Source organism: Eublepharis macularius, chromosome 13, assembly GCF_028583425.1.
Source record: "Eublepharis macularius isolate TG4126 chromosome 13, MPM_Emac_v1.0, whole genome shotgun sequence".
NCBI classification, from domain to species: domain Eukaryota; kingdom Metazoa; phylum Chordata; class Lepidosauria; order Squamata; family Eublepharidae; genus Eublepharis; species Eublepharis macularius.
Genome location: NC_072802.1, coordinates 22497220 through 22509354, shown reverse-complemented (window position 1 = coordinate 22509354; position 12135 = coordinate 22497220). Strand labels below are relative to the sequence as shown.

General features: G+C 46.4%; 1 protein-coding gene and 1 long non-coding RNA gene across 2 annotated transcripts in view; one reads left to right on the top strand and one right to left on the bottom strand.

Moving 5' to 3' along the window:
* Positions 1 to 4853, bottom strand: part of FAAH2 (fatty acid amide hydrolase 2) — a 31347-nt gene extending 26494 nt beyond the window's left edge. The window contains exon 1 of the mRNA XM_054996831.1: positions 4474 to 4853. Within this exon, the coding sequence (XP_054852806.1) occupies positions 4474 to 4719 (246 nt within the window). The 5' untranslated portion in view covers positions 4720 to 4853. The remainder of the gene's footprint in view (positions 1 to 4473) is intronic.
* A 130-nt stretch (positions 4854 to 4983) lies between these two features.
* On the top strand, positions 4984 to 8316 carry LOC129341568 (uncharacterized). The gene is made up of 2 exons (XR_008598129.1): positions 4984 to 6174; positions 7161 to 8316. It is a non-coding gene; the product is annotated as an uncharacterized LOC129341568 (long non-coding RNA).
* The last annotated feature ends 3819 nt before the right edge of the window (positions 8317 to 12135 follow it).

Here is a 12135-nt window from a genome sequence, read left to right as displayed (position 1 = left end):
TTGCACTGTATGAAATTAGCTGTCTTCCACCTGCAGACGCAGTCCCGAACAAAACTTCATTTATTTCATTCATTTATGATTTGTTTTTCTCGCTGAGACGAGCTACAGTTCACCTAATTTTAAAACAGTGTAATAATGACAATAAAAACAGCAATATCAATAATTAAGACTGGATTGCAAAATTAGAAAACAATGTAAAAGATGGCACTACATACATGCAACAAACGGCAATAAAACAAGATTAAAAATGGAGAACAATGCCGTAAAACAGTATAATATACAGAACAGAGTGCGATAAATCTGGACTACAAAATTAGAAAACAAAAATAGTGATATAGACAATAAACTAAGCAAAACAAATATTTAATTTCCCCACCCAGATATTAAAACTATAACCCTATTCCCTTTATAAAATGCCAGATATTAAAACTACAACCCTATTCCCTTCATAAAAACAATTCTGTGTTATACAGTACATCATGTGGAAAGAAAGAAGTATGGCAGCCCCCTTCCTGATCTTTTCGGGCAGGCCATGCCACCCGCTGGGAGCCATGTCTATAGATCCTACCCATTTACAGGGTAAGATAAGCAATGGCCTCTTTTTTAAAGACAAGGTGGAGCACATTCTTCTTGCAGACTTCTGCATGGCTGTCTTGCTTCTGATGGAGCTACCAGGTCAAAAGATGAGGCACTGCTCAAAGAATGTAACCAACTTTGGCTTCAGAGCATACCATGCACTGGGAGGCGACAGGAAAAGTTTCAAAAACAGGAGAGGTTCTAGAGGCTCATCACGCCTTCATGCCAATTACACCTCTATACTCTTGGGCATATGGAGCCAAGTTTTTATTAGTCCCTTTAATTCCAGGCCAATGTCTTAATTATGGGATCAGGTTTGGGACTGAGTTACAGATTGAACCCTGACAAGAAGGCCTAGGAGAGTTGCCAAACAGCACTGTTATTCTTCATCAGACCTTAAACACTCACAAAATGAGTTGGGATGCTGTACAGAACGGCCGATGCTTTCACTGGTTTGGAGACAGCGGCAACCACAATTGCCAGTTTTTCAACTGTCAAACGGTGGACAACTCAGACCATCGCAGTGGCCACAGAACAAAACAAGGATGACGAACGACCTATTGCAATCACAGTGTCACCATGAGTATCTCACTGAATATCTTACATGCAGCTGGGACAGCTAGTGGCTGACGAGTTATGCTACAGGGAGTGCTTCTTTTGAATCATTTTTCTGATATGAACTGGCGCTTCAGGAGTTCTCTCATTCTCAGCCAAAATATGGAAATAATACTTATCTACCTTATACAATTGTTGCAAGGACTGTTTTATGAAGCGCACAAGTACTCTTTGAGTGTTGGCGTTGTTGTTTCAGTTATTAAAGAAGATGGAAAACAGGAAACCAATACCAAATTGCCATTATGCCTCATTATCATCCTACACAAGAATTTCAGGTTTTCCTGGTATGGCAAATGGGATATATGAGAAGCAAGATAACATTATGCATTTTATTCCAACAGGGCATCTTAGTCGATTAATAACAACAGCAGCATGTACTTGCCATTGCTCTTTGCTGTTTCCAGGAATCTCTTTTCTCCTCAAACACCTATTTCTGGAACTCAAAAGGACCAACTGAAGGTTGCTGACAGACTTCCCCCTTCCCTCACTCCCAAATACAGCCAAACTTCATTCATAATGAGTTTTCAGTGTATGACAGATGGCTTCGTCCACATTTGAAGGGGGGGAGGGAAGTAGGTGTTCTAAACACCAATTCAGTCTTTAATAAACATTCTGTATCTTATCAACAAAGTTTCCAAAATATGATCAATCCATAAGAATTATGAGTGGGTGGCAAAGGCAAAATAAAACAAAAGTCCAGCGGCGCCTTAAAGACGAGATTTATTTCAAAATGAGGTTCTGTGAGCCAGAGCTCCCTTCTTAGGGGTGGCAGACTCCCAGCTGGGACAGGGAATTCCTGCCCCCAGGTGCCCCTCCTCCCCGCTGCTCTGCTGGCCAGTAGAGGAAGAAATGAGGGACTTACCCAGTTGCCATGAGCCCTTCCAGGTGACATTGTCAAGACCCCCTCAGATCATCTCAGGACCCTGGACTCAGAATCCTCAGGGGAGTAGCCTGAGGAGCCCAAGTCGGTGGCTGAGGAGGACCAGTGTGACCAGGGAGGGCTCAGCACCGCAGAGGCACCTGCCGAGAATGAACTAGCAACACTAGAGGCCACCCTGACAGAGCCTGAAAGAGAAACTATGCCACCAACACACAAGTTAGGTGTTATGCCTCCTGGTAGGACTTGAACTCGAGCCTGCGTCTTCCCAGGACCCTCTTCGACTCTGATGGTAGAGGAAGGCAGAGGTGGCACAAAGGAGGCAAAGTGCCAGACTGGCTGCACGCAGTCTCCTTGTAGTGCTGAGAGTGGTAATTCCTCACAGGATCCTGGCAGGAAAACCTGCTAGCAAGTGCAGATGAGCCAGATTAGCTCTAAACCTGCTTTGCTGGCTCCACTGGTCCACTAGGCACAAGCCCTGGGCTCCAAGCTCCAGTCTGTGTCTTAAGACTAGCCATCCAAGCCTGAGGCCTCACTCAAAAGAAGCCTAGACACAGCCTGCCTGCAGAGCACATGGCAATATCACTTTCTGTATGCCCAGAAATGCTGTCACTACATCAGCAAGTGAAGACCTGGTATATGGGCAAAACCCAGAGCAGTTCTGGCGCAGTGGCAACATGATGATGTCACTCACTACTGGAAGTGATGCTGTTAGGATACTGAAGTCCACATGCACAGGATTCCATCCACCCCCCCACCTCCACTGCCCGCCAGCTGCTTGAGCAACCTGGCAACCCTGTCACTTCTTCAGATATGTGGGGGGAAATCACTCTGAACTCTGTGGCCTGTTACTTCCAGGAGATCTTCAGCCACCACCTGGAGGTTGGCAACCTAAGGGAGGGACCTTAGCAGGGATAATAATAACTATGATTATGTAACGGGATGGTTGCCCGTGTCTAAAACCAAGCTTCAACTTGCCAGGAGAAAGATGGATCTCTCTCCGGGGAAGCCGAAAGCAGTTAGTCTTTAGACCTGTCAAACAGATAAGTTCTTTGAACCAGCTGTTTATCAGTACATTTATTTATATAGGGTTCAATATTGCTTTGCAACTCCTTATCAAACACACAGACACCAATCTAGAGTTTATTTCACTTTATTGAAAATATACCCTAGTTTTTTAATGAAGCAAGTAATCAAAATATAAATGGCTATTAATATGAATCCTGTAACAACAGAACATAGAAAGGCAATAAGAAATAAGTTCACTAACATTTCTTAATAAATCCTAAGTTTAACATTGCTCAAAGTTTCTATGAAATACATAGGTAGAAATAGGTTCTCACCTAGATTCTCCCAAGATATCTCTTCCATCAGTACCCTGCTTATTCTTTCTGTGTTTGCAATTATATACCTAATCATATGCAAATATTTAGGGTCTATTCACATGATAGCACAAACAAATATTGATTGGTTTGACACTTCACTGAATATCCATAATTTCATAGTACAGCCTTCCAATTAGTTAAAAATTATGTCATAGTCTGATCTGCAAGAGAATACTATAAATCTCTGACAAGTGTCAAGAAAAAGTTAAGTTGGGCGATCACCATTGGTTGAATCTCTGACAGAGGAACATCAATCTCGGTAGAGTCCACTATTTTAATTAATTGTGAAAGGATGAAAGCACACCTGCTGAATTACCTTACACATAGAAAAATACACTGAAAGTTCATGCAAAGTTTAAAAGTTCATCTAGAGAGTACAGAAGCTAGGCCTAGTATTGTTCAGTATTGATTATTGGCATATGATTTTAATCTATATTGGCATAACAATTATATACTGTTCTTTTAAACAGATAAGTGGTGAACCACTCAGAGTGGTGAACAAAGGCAGTGCTATCATTATCCTCATAATCCAGCAGAGGAGCCGGGGCTGAGAAGAGCGGCTTACCCAAGGTCACCTGCAGAGCAGCAGTCTGTAACAATAACGGCACTTGTACACTGCTCTTCTAAACAGATTAGTGGCCCATTTAGAGTGGTGAACAAAGTCAAGTGTTATCACTATCCCCACAATCCAGCTGGGGCTAGGAGGAGTGGCTTACCCGAGGCCACCTGCTGAGCTTGTGGCAGTAGTGAGAGTCAAACCAGCAGAGTGTTAACTTGCAACCCAACCACTTAATCGCTATGCTACAGAGAGTCTACCCTCTAAAGCAGGGGAAACTGATCTTTGTGGCCTGCCGATCGGGAGATCTCCAGGCCCGTCCTGGAGCTTGGCACCGCTCCTGGCAGGTGCAGGACTCCCCCCTTCCCTGCTTTTCACTACATCTCCCAGAAGCCTCTGCGGGGCGGCTTTCCGTCACCGGGCCCCCGAAGGATGGCTAAGCCATCACCCACCCTTCTCCTTACCTCCTTACGGCGAATTCGCCTCGCCAGTTGGACCCCTGAGAGGAGCAACAGCTCGTGGGCCGGCGGCGGGACGCAGGGGGCTTTGCGCCAGGCCCGGGGGGAGGCGGCGGGGCTCGCCGGCGAAGGGGAGGGGGCGGCGGCGGCGAGGGAGGAGGCGCGCGAGACCAGCCCCAGCAGCGCCAGCAGGGCGCGCGACACCAGGCGCAGCAGGCGGGCCGCGTAACGCTCCGCGCGAGACAGCGCCATGGCCCGGCGGCTTCGAAGTCGAGAGTCCAGCCGAATGTGGCCGGGGACCCGCAGGGAGGGAGGGAGGGACGGAGGCAGAGACCGGCTGCTGGTGGGGGAAAGTCGTCGGCAGGTGCGGCCCCGCCCTCTAAGCGGGAGGGCCCGGTGCCGAGACCGGCTCTTCTGAGGGGAAAAGCGGCGGGCGCGCCCGAAGCCCAGCGCGAGGAGGAAGACGAGCGCCTCAGCCCGCGGGCGTTGCCATTTTGTTGCCCGGGACGCGCGCCGCGGCCCCTCCCACGGCTCGCAGATCGACGTCGCGATTGTGCCTCGGCCCTGGTTTCGAAGCACGAGACTGGGCTGGGTGTTCTTTGATTACCCCCGCAGTAGCCTGAACTGGGTCGAAAGGCACTTTCAGTCTCGAGGAGCGCCGTCCGGAAAAGGAGACTCGTTGACATGCATATGACTTGCCAACCTCCAGGCGATGGCTGGAGATTTCCCGGAATTAGGACTGGTCTCCAGGTGACAGAAATCAGTTCCCCTGGAGGAAGTGGCTGCTTGGGACAGCGGACTCTATAGGATTATACCCTGCTGAGCTCCATCCCCTCCCCAGATTTCCAGCTCTTTCCTGACCTGGAGCTAGCAACCTGAGGAGGGCCCAAAAGGGTGCCCTGGCGTTCTTCCGACTGAGGGGATTACTGCCTCTCACGAAGATTACCGCACACCGCCATGTCAGCTTTTATTACCCTTAAAGGATGGTGGTGGAGAGCGCTGTCAAGTCATAGCTGGCTTACAGCAACCCCTGTTGGGGCTTTCATGACAAGAGACTAACAGAGGTGGTTTGCCATTTCCTGCCTCTGCTATCCTGGTTTTCTTTGGAGATCTCCCATCCAATTACTAACCAAGGCTGACCCTACTTACCTTCTGAGATCCGGCTAATCTGGGCTATTCAGGTCAGGGTACTCTTCAAAGTTAAGGAGGAAGAAAGGCCTGGGGGGAGTTATCTGTCATAGCCTTTTTGCCTCTAGTCCACTAGACTGCCTTCCCCAGCCTTGTGGACACTTAAAAATTTGAAATGTGGTAATGGATCCTGCCACAAATGGCTGCTTATTGGGGCAGGGGCCAACCATTCCAAGCAAAGCATCCTTTGATGCAGACAGCTGTTTGTGAATGCCTCCCTGCAGGTGCAAAGGTGATGTCTCCGAGGCTCTTCTGAAGCAGCCCGTGTGAAGTAGAAGAAAGCCAGGACTGTTTTGTTTTGTTGCACAGAAGAGAAGCAGGTGCCATGAATCAAATCAGGAGCTATTGTAGCCACAGTGGATCACTGTACTAGGCAATGTATCATGGTTTAATTTGACCCAGTGCTCATTGGATGTTAACTCTCAGCCTGGAATTGTTCTGTAATAAACAAAAGTATGCTGATTGTCAAGTACATAGCAGCCATCACCACCAAGTTACCACAACCAGCTGAACATAAAGGTAGTAACTCCAATTACCTGTTAAATACACAAGCCTCAGAACTTTTGCTTTAATTTTTTTAGAAGTTGTAGGAATAGAGGGGTTAGAGAGAGTCTCAAAACATGTGCAAAAGGCCTTAGTGTATTGTTAAATAGCCACATCCAGTCCTGAGACAACTAAGGCTTCCATGACAGATTAAATTACATCTGAATTTGCATTAGGATCATTTCAGACTTCTGAATATTGTCAAGCCTATATGAAATAATGAAAAGGCCAGAGGGCTTTAATGCATCAGAGGACAGAGGGACAGAGGAAGGAAGGCTTCTATGACAGAGGGTAGGATTTCAGGAAGGCTTTAGTGTTGACCCTTTTCCTTTTAAAGAGTATATACAATATTGTAAGAGTTTAGAAATCTGAGCGCTAATGGGGTGGGGATATGAAAGTCAGAAATCCTAGCGATATGGTTGAGGTTCATTTTACCTGATATATGCCAAGCATATGCAGTGCAGTTAGGTGAACATTCTTGGAGAAAAAAAGGTTTATCCTTTCTATGTCACACACACAAGTAAATATACCCATATATAATCTTTGGCTGATGGATTTCCTGTAATGGGCACTAATATGCAACACACCTCTCTGTGGTGAATAGAAGGAGGGTTTATTGTTATTTTTCTGTTGCTGGTGGGAAGTTAGGAGATCTTGCTCCAATCTGAACATTGGAAAAGAAAATGTATATTCCTCAGTGAAGGAGTAAATAATAGCAGTCAGAGAAAAGAATGGAGTGTGTGGGTGTGTTGCCTACACATTAAGAAAAAAGGGGGGAAATAGCCTTCCAACTTGCCCAGAAACCTGGCTGAATAAATAGCAGTGCTTTACACGCACTCAAGAAAGAGTAGGCCTATTTGATTCTTCCCAAATAACCCCTCCCCAGTCATTCGTTTCTTCCAGCAGAGGACTTGTACATACTTTACCATAACTTGAAATACTGCTTCTGATTTTTATGACAGCAGGTGGAGTTGTGACTGCATACGCTGATAATGGCTGACTCCACGGTGTGGAAAGGAAGGCTAATGCTCTGAATTCTCTCCGGAGTAGTATCCAGGATTATCACTTGGTAAATGTAACAATCCTAGGTGATACGGGACAATTGGAAGGTATACAGTGTTAGGAGAGAGGCAACAAGAAAGAAGAAACAGCTCCACATTGGCAGTGCTGTATAAACAGATCTTTTTAACAACGTAGTTCCTAACACTACTTATAATTTGGTGATATAAAGCTAACTGATGCCTGTATATATATGCTTAATTACTTGTGCTATTTTTTTGTCAAGGTGTTCTTCCCATCCACTTACCACAGTGGGTTCTGTCTTCTGGCTAGAGAGTCACATCCAGAGGAGAATAGCCTGCCCTAAGATTTTTATTTATCTTAGTCATTTATACTGTCTCACCAATGGGGACTAAAGTTGCTTACATTGCAACATTAATTTTCCAAACTGTCTGGCATCCTGAGCTGAGTGCTTCTAAGCGTGTGCAACATGCCCTTCCCGGAGTGGAAAAAACATGGTGGTTTCTGAGCATGTTTCATTTGGATATAGGATTAGCTGCTTTGAAAAATGGAGCTGTAGAAACTGTGTCTTGGACAGTCAGCAGAATGCTTTTGCCCACTGATGGGAAACAGCCTAGAAAAAAACAAAACAAAGGCAAAGCCGCCCCCACTGAAGTGTATAATCACAAAACGTAGCTGCACAAAAATAAGCAAGAACGCCAAACCATTTTTTTTTCTTGGCAACTCGGAGGATGAAACTGCTCGCATCTGGCAATTAGTCTCACCCCCCTCCCCTGGTAAACCAAGATGTTAAAAAAAAAACCTCCTGGCGCCTTGCCTGTAGAAGTTCTGCTCTATCTCACTTTCAGTTTCTGGTGCTAAAAGAAGAAAAGCCCACAAAGAAGGACAAGGATCTGATGGATGAAATATATAGGAAGCCCTTACCAGGGCAAGCTGAACTTGCCTGCCACAGCACATGGAATCTCCCTCTAGAATCTCCTCCCTCTAGAAACCACGGATAGTCATCATGACTAGTTTCTGGACTGGGTTCCCTATCAATTTGTATGTATGTACACTTGCATAACTCTCTTAATAAACCTGGAACTACTTTTCTCTAGAGAGATGTCTAAACATGTTTGTTTTCCTTCACTAAGAGTTGCAGACCTTAGAATCTCTGAAAACAGCAGAGAGGGACTTTCAGAGATCCATTGTATGTGCTAATTACCTCACTCTGATGGCCCAAGCAAACAAATGGACTGTGTTTTCTTGGAAAAATTAAAGCTTTTTTTAAAACATAGTTCTATGAAATGCAGGCAGGGCATGATGGTATTGGCCTAGTTAAAACCCTACCGGTGCACAGGTGCATTCAACCCAGAAGCGGTCATGCCGCCAACACCGGCATTTCAGGTGGAAAGAAAGTGGTATAAATGAGTACCTACCTTGTGAAAACAATAATCCTAAAACGTTGCCGCTGCAGCACCAAAACCCACAGGCTAGGTCATCAAGGGCAAAGTCACAGCAAGCTCTCTCAAAAGACATCATGCCATCATTTGCAGTAAATGCTCTTCCACTTAGAATGGTACCACTTGCTTCCAAATTTCATAAATAAAATTCTCCATGTATTTATTCAATATTCCAGAAGAGGAAGTGCCACCTAATCCTGCACCCATAAATGGCTAGGTTTCTTTTTTTGCAAGAATACTTTTTATTTTATTGATTAAATTAAAAGCCCAATAAAAAGGGTAGATAAACGAGAAAGTAAAGGAAAAGGAATACAAAAAGAACAAAAAAATACATAATTTATTTTTCCATTTTTCGCTACACCTATCATATCTTTACAATTATTATACTTGTAGTTTTGATACGTCCAGAATTTACCTTTTCAATACTACCCCCTTCTATCTATTTTTCCCAAATTTATTTTATTAAAAATCAAATCCACAAATCATCAGTTCATTTTTTCTCATTTCACGCAGAAAGTCCATAAGGGGTTTCCAATTAACCATAAAGGTAGAAATATTTTATCTCAGAGCAGTAAGTTGAGCCATCTCTGCTTACTCCATCATTTTCACAATCCAGTCATCCATTGAAGGCATCATTTTATAAAAGTTTAAGTGTGGAACTCAAAGTGAATTTTAGCCCCTTTACCCACATATTTTCCCACTGGTTCATTTGTATATTATACCCAACATTTTTAGCCCATTTTACCAAACGTTTCTTAAACTACTATATAAAAGGTTAAGCATATTCAAAACAACTCGCTTCCTACCCTGGTGAGCCACCAGAGGGTGAGCTGTGGAGGGAAGCCCAGATGAGGCAGCCAGACCTCCAGAGAGCATGCCACGGCAGAAAGCCCAGGCGAGGATCAGGCGTCCCACCTTCACCCAGTTGGGAGCAGGAGAGGAGCAGGTGGCAATGCCCACCCGCCACCCTAAGCCAGCTGGGATCAGGTGCAGAGTAGGTGTCAATGCCTGCCCACCTTTTCCCCAGCTACGAGCAGGCACGGAGCAGGGGGCAATGCCCGCACCCCACCATCACCCACGTGGGATCAGGAGCAGAGCAGGTGACAATACTCACCCCCACCTTTACCCAGGTGGGATCAGGTATGGAGCAGGTGGTAGTGCCCCCCCCCGCCTTCAGCCAGCTGGTATCAGGAGCAGAGCAGGTGGCAATGCCCGCTCCCCTTCATCTGGCCGAGATCAGCCACAGAGCAGGAGGAAATGCCCACCCACCCCTTCACCTAGCCGGGATCAGAAGCGGAGCAGGTGGCAATGCCTTCCCCCTTCACCTGGCTGGGATCAGGCGAGGAGCAGGTGACAATGCCCTCTTCACTATGCTGGGATCAGGAGTGGACCATGAGGCAATGCCCATCCCCCTTCACCCAGCTGGGATTGGGGCACAGCAGGAGGTAATACCTGTCCCCAGTGTCACCCCTCAGGCATCAGGAGTGGAGCAGGTAGTAATGCCTGCCCTGTTCACATGGCTGGGATCCGGCGAGGAGCAGGTGACAATACCCGCCGCCTTCACTCGGCATGGATCAGGCATGGAGTAGGAGGCAATGCCCGCCCCCCACCCCATCCCATTCAACCTGGCGGAATCAGGCACGGAGCAGGCAGCATCCCCCACCCACTTCACCCAGCCGGAATTAGGCGCAGAGCAGGCAGCAAGGTCCGCCTCTTCACCCAGCCGGGATCAGGAGTGGAGCAGGTGGCAATTCCCACCCACCCCTTCACTCGGCCAGGATCAGGTGCAGAAGAGGTGGCCATGCCCACCCACCCCTGCTTTCATCTAGCCAGGATCAGTGACGGAGGAGGGAATGCCTGCCTGCCCACCTTGCTCTTTCTAGAGCCCATTGTATTTTTTCACACAACAGACTTTGTTGATAGTCCAATATATTTTACATGCACTCAACTGCCCCTGCTATCTGGGACAAACTGAGGACAACTGGCTCAACTTCCCTACTATTGGGGGGGGGGAGGCAGGGCTTTTTTTCTGGGAAAAGAGGTGGTGGAACTCAGTGGGTTGCCCTCAGAGAAAATGGTCACATGGCCGGCGGCCCCGCCCCCTGATCTCCAGACAGAGGGCAGTTGAGATTGCCCTCTGCGCCGCTCAGTGGTGCGGAGGGCAATCTCAACTCCCCTCTGTCTGGAGATCAGGAGGCGGGGCCACCAGCCATGTGACCATTTTCAAGAGGTTCCGGAACTCCGTCCCCCCGCGTTCCCGCTGAAAAAAAGCCCTGGGGGGGGAGGGCAGGGAGAATTTTGACCTTAAGTTCCAAAATGTCCAAGACTAATACTGGCTAAACATCTTTTACGGTTCCATCCAATTCAACAGCCCCATAACATGTAATTTTGCTTTTTCACAACATTCTCTGTTCGTAATTTTTTTCCCCATCCTGGCATTTCAAGACACAGGTTTATTCATTCTGATTTGGGCTGGTCAGACTATAGGAACAGCAATAGTTTCAGTATGTCAAAAGGAGGCATATTGTCCCAACAGTGGGGAGGAGGAGTGTTTGTATTCCTGCAATATGAAACAGCTAGTTTCTTCTGGTTTTCTTAAGCAATCAGGAGGAGTAAACAAATGAGAACACAGATGGCACAGAGCAGCAAATCTGTCGTATGAGAGAGGAGAGGTGGTACAATGATAGGGAAAGAGGACACTACTGGACTTTAGCTCAGACCAATGGCAGGAAGGTTTGTACTTCTAAACAGGGCTTTTTTTTCTGGGAAAAGAGGTGGCGGAACTCAGTGGGCTGCCCTCGGAGAAAATGGTCACATGGCTGGTGGCCCCGCCCCCTGATCTCCAGACAGAGGAGAGTTGAGATTGCCCTCCGCGCCGCAATCTAAGCTCCCCTCTGTCTGGAGATCAGGGGGCGGGGCCACCAGCCATGTGACCATTTTCAAGAGGTTCCGGAACTCCATTCCACCGCGTTCCTGCTGAAAAAAAGCCCTGCTTCTAAACGTGGTATGAAATTTTATATGGAGGAAAAGTAAACACCAAACAAGAAAGTGTAGTTACATCCAGTGAAGTGCATCTATTCACTATTGCTATGAGTATGATCTTACTGGTAGTTCCTATGTTGTTTAATATATCAGTCATAGAATTTGCTTGTGCTCTGTTTCGACAAAGTTAAATCTTTAAACCTTTCTTTTAATTCTTTCTATTGAAAATTGCAGGTACATACCTATTACATGCGTATTGAAACATTGTGATGTTGATTGGACTGATTCACACCATGTAATCAGCCTCGAGTCTCAGTAAGAAAGGCAGACCATAAATGACATAAATAATTCAGCGAGTTCAAGTCCACAATGCTTATGCTACAACATATGTGTTAGTCTTCAAGGTACCACAAGCTTCCAAGATCTGACACAATCAAGCTATACCATACTGCCTTCCCTCCCCCACACCAAGTACAGGGCAAGAAACAAGAGA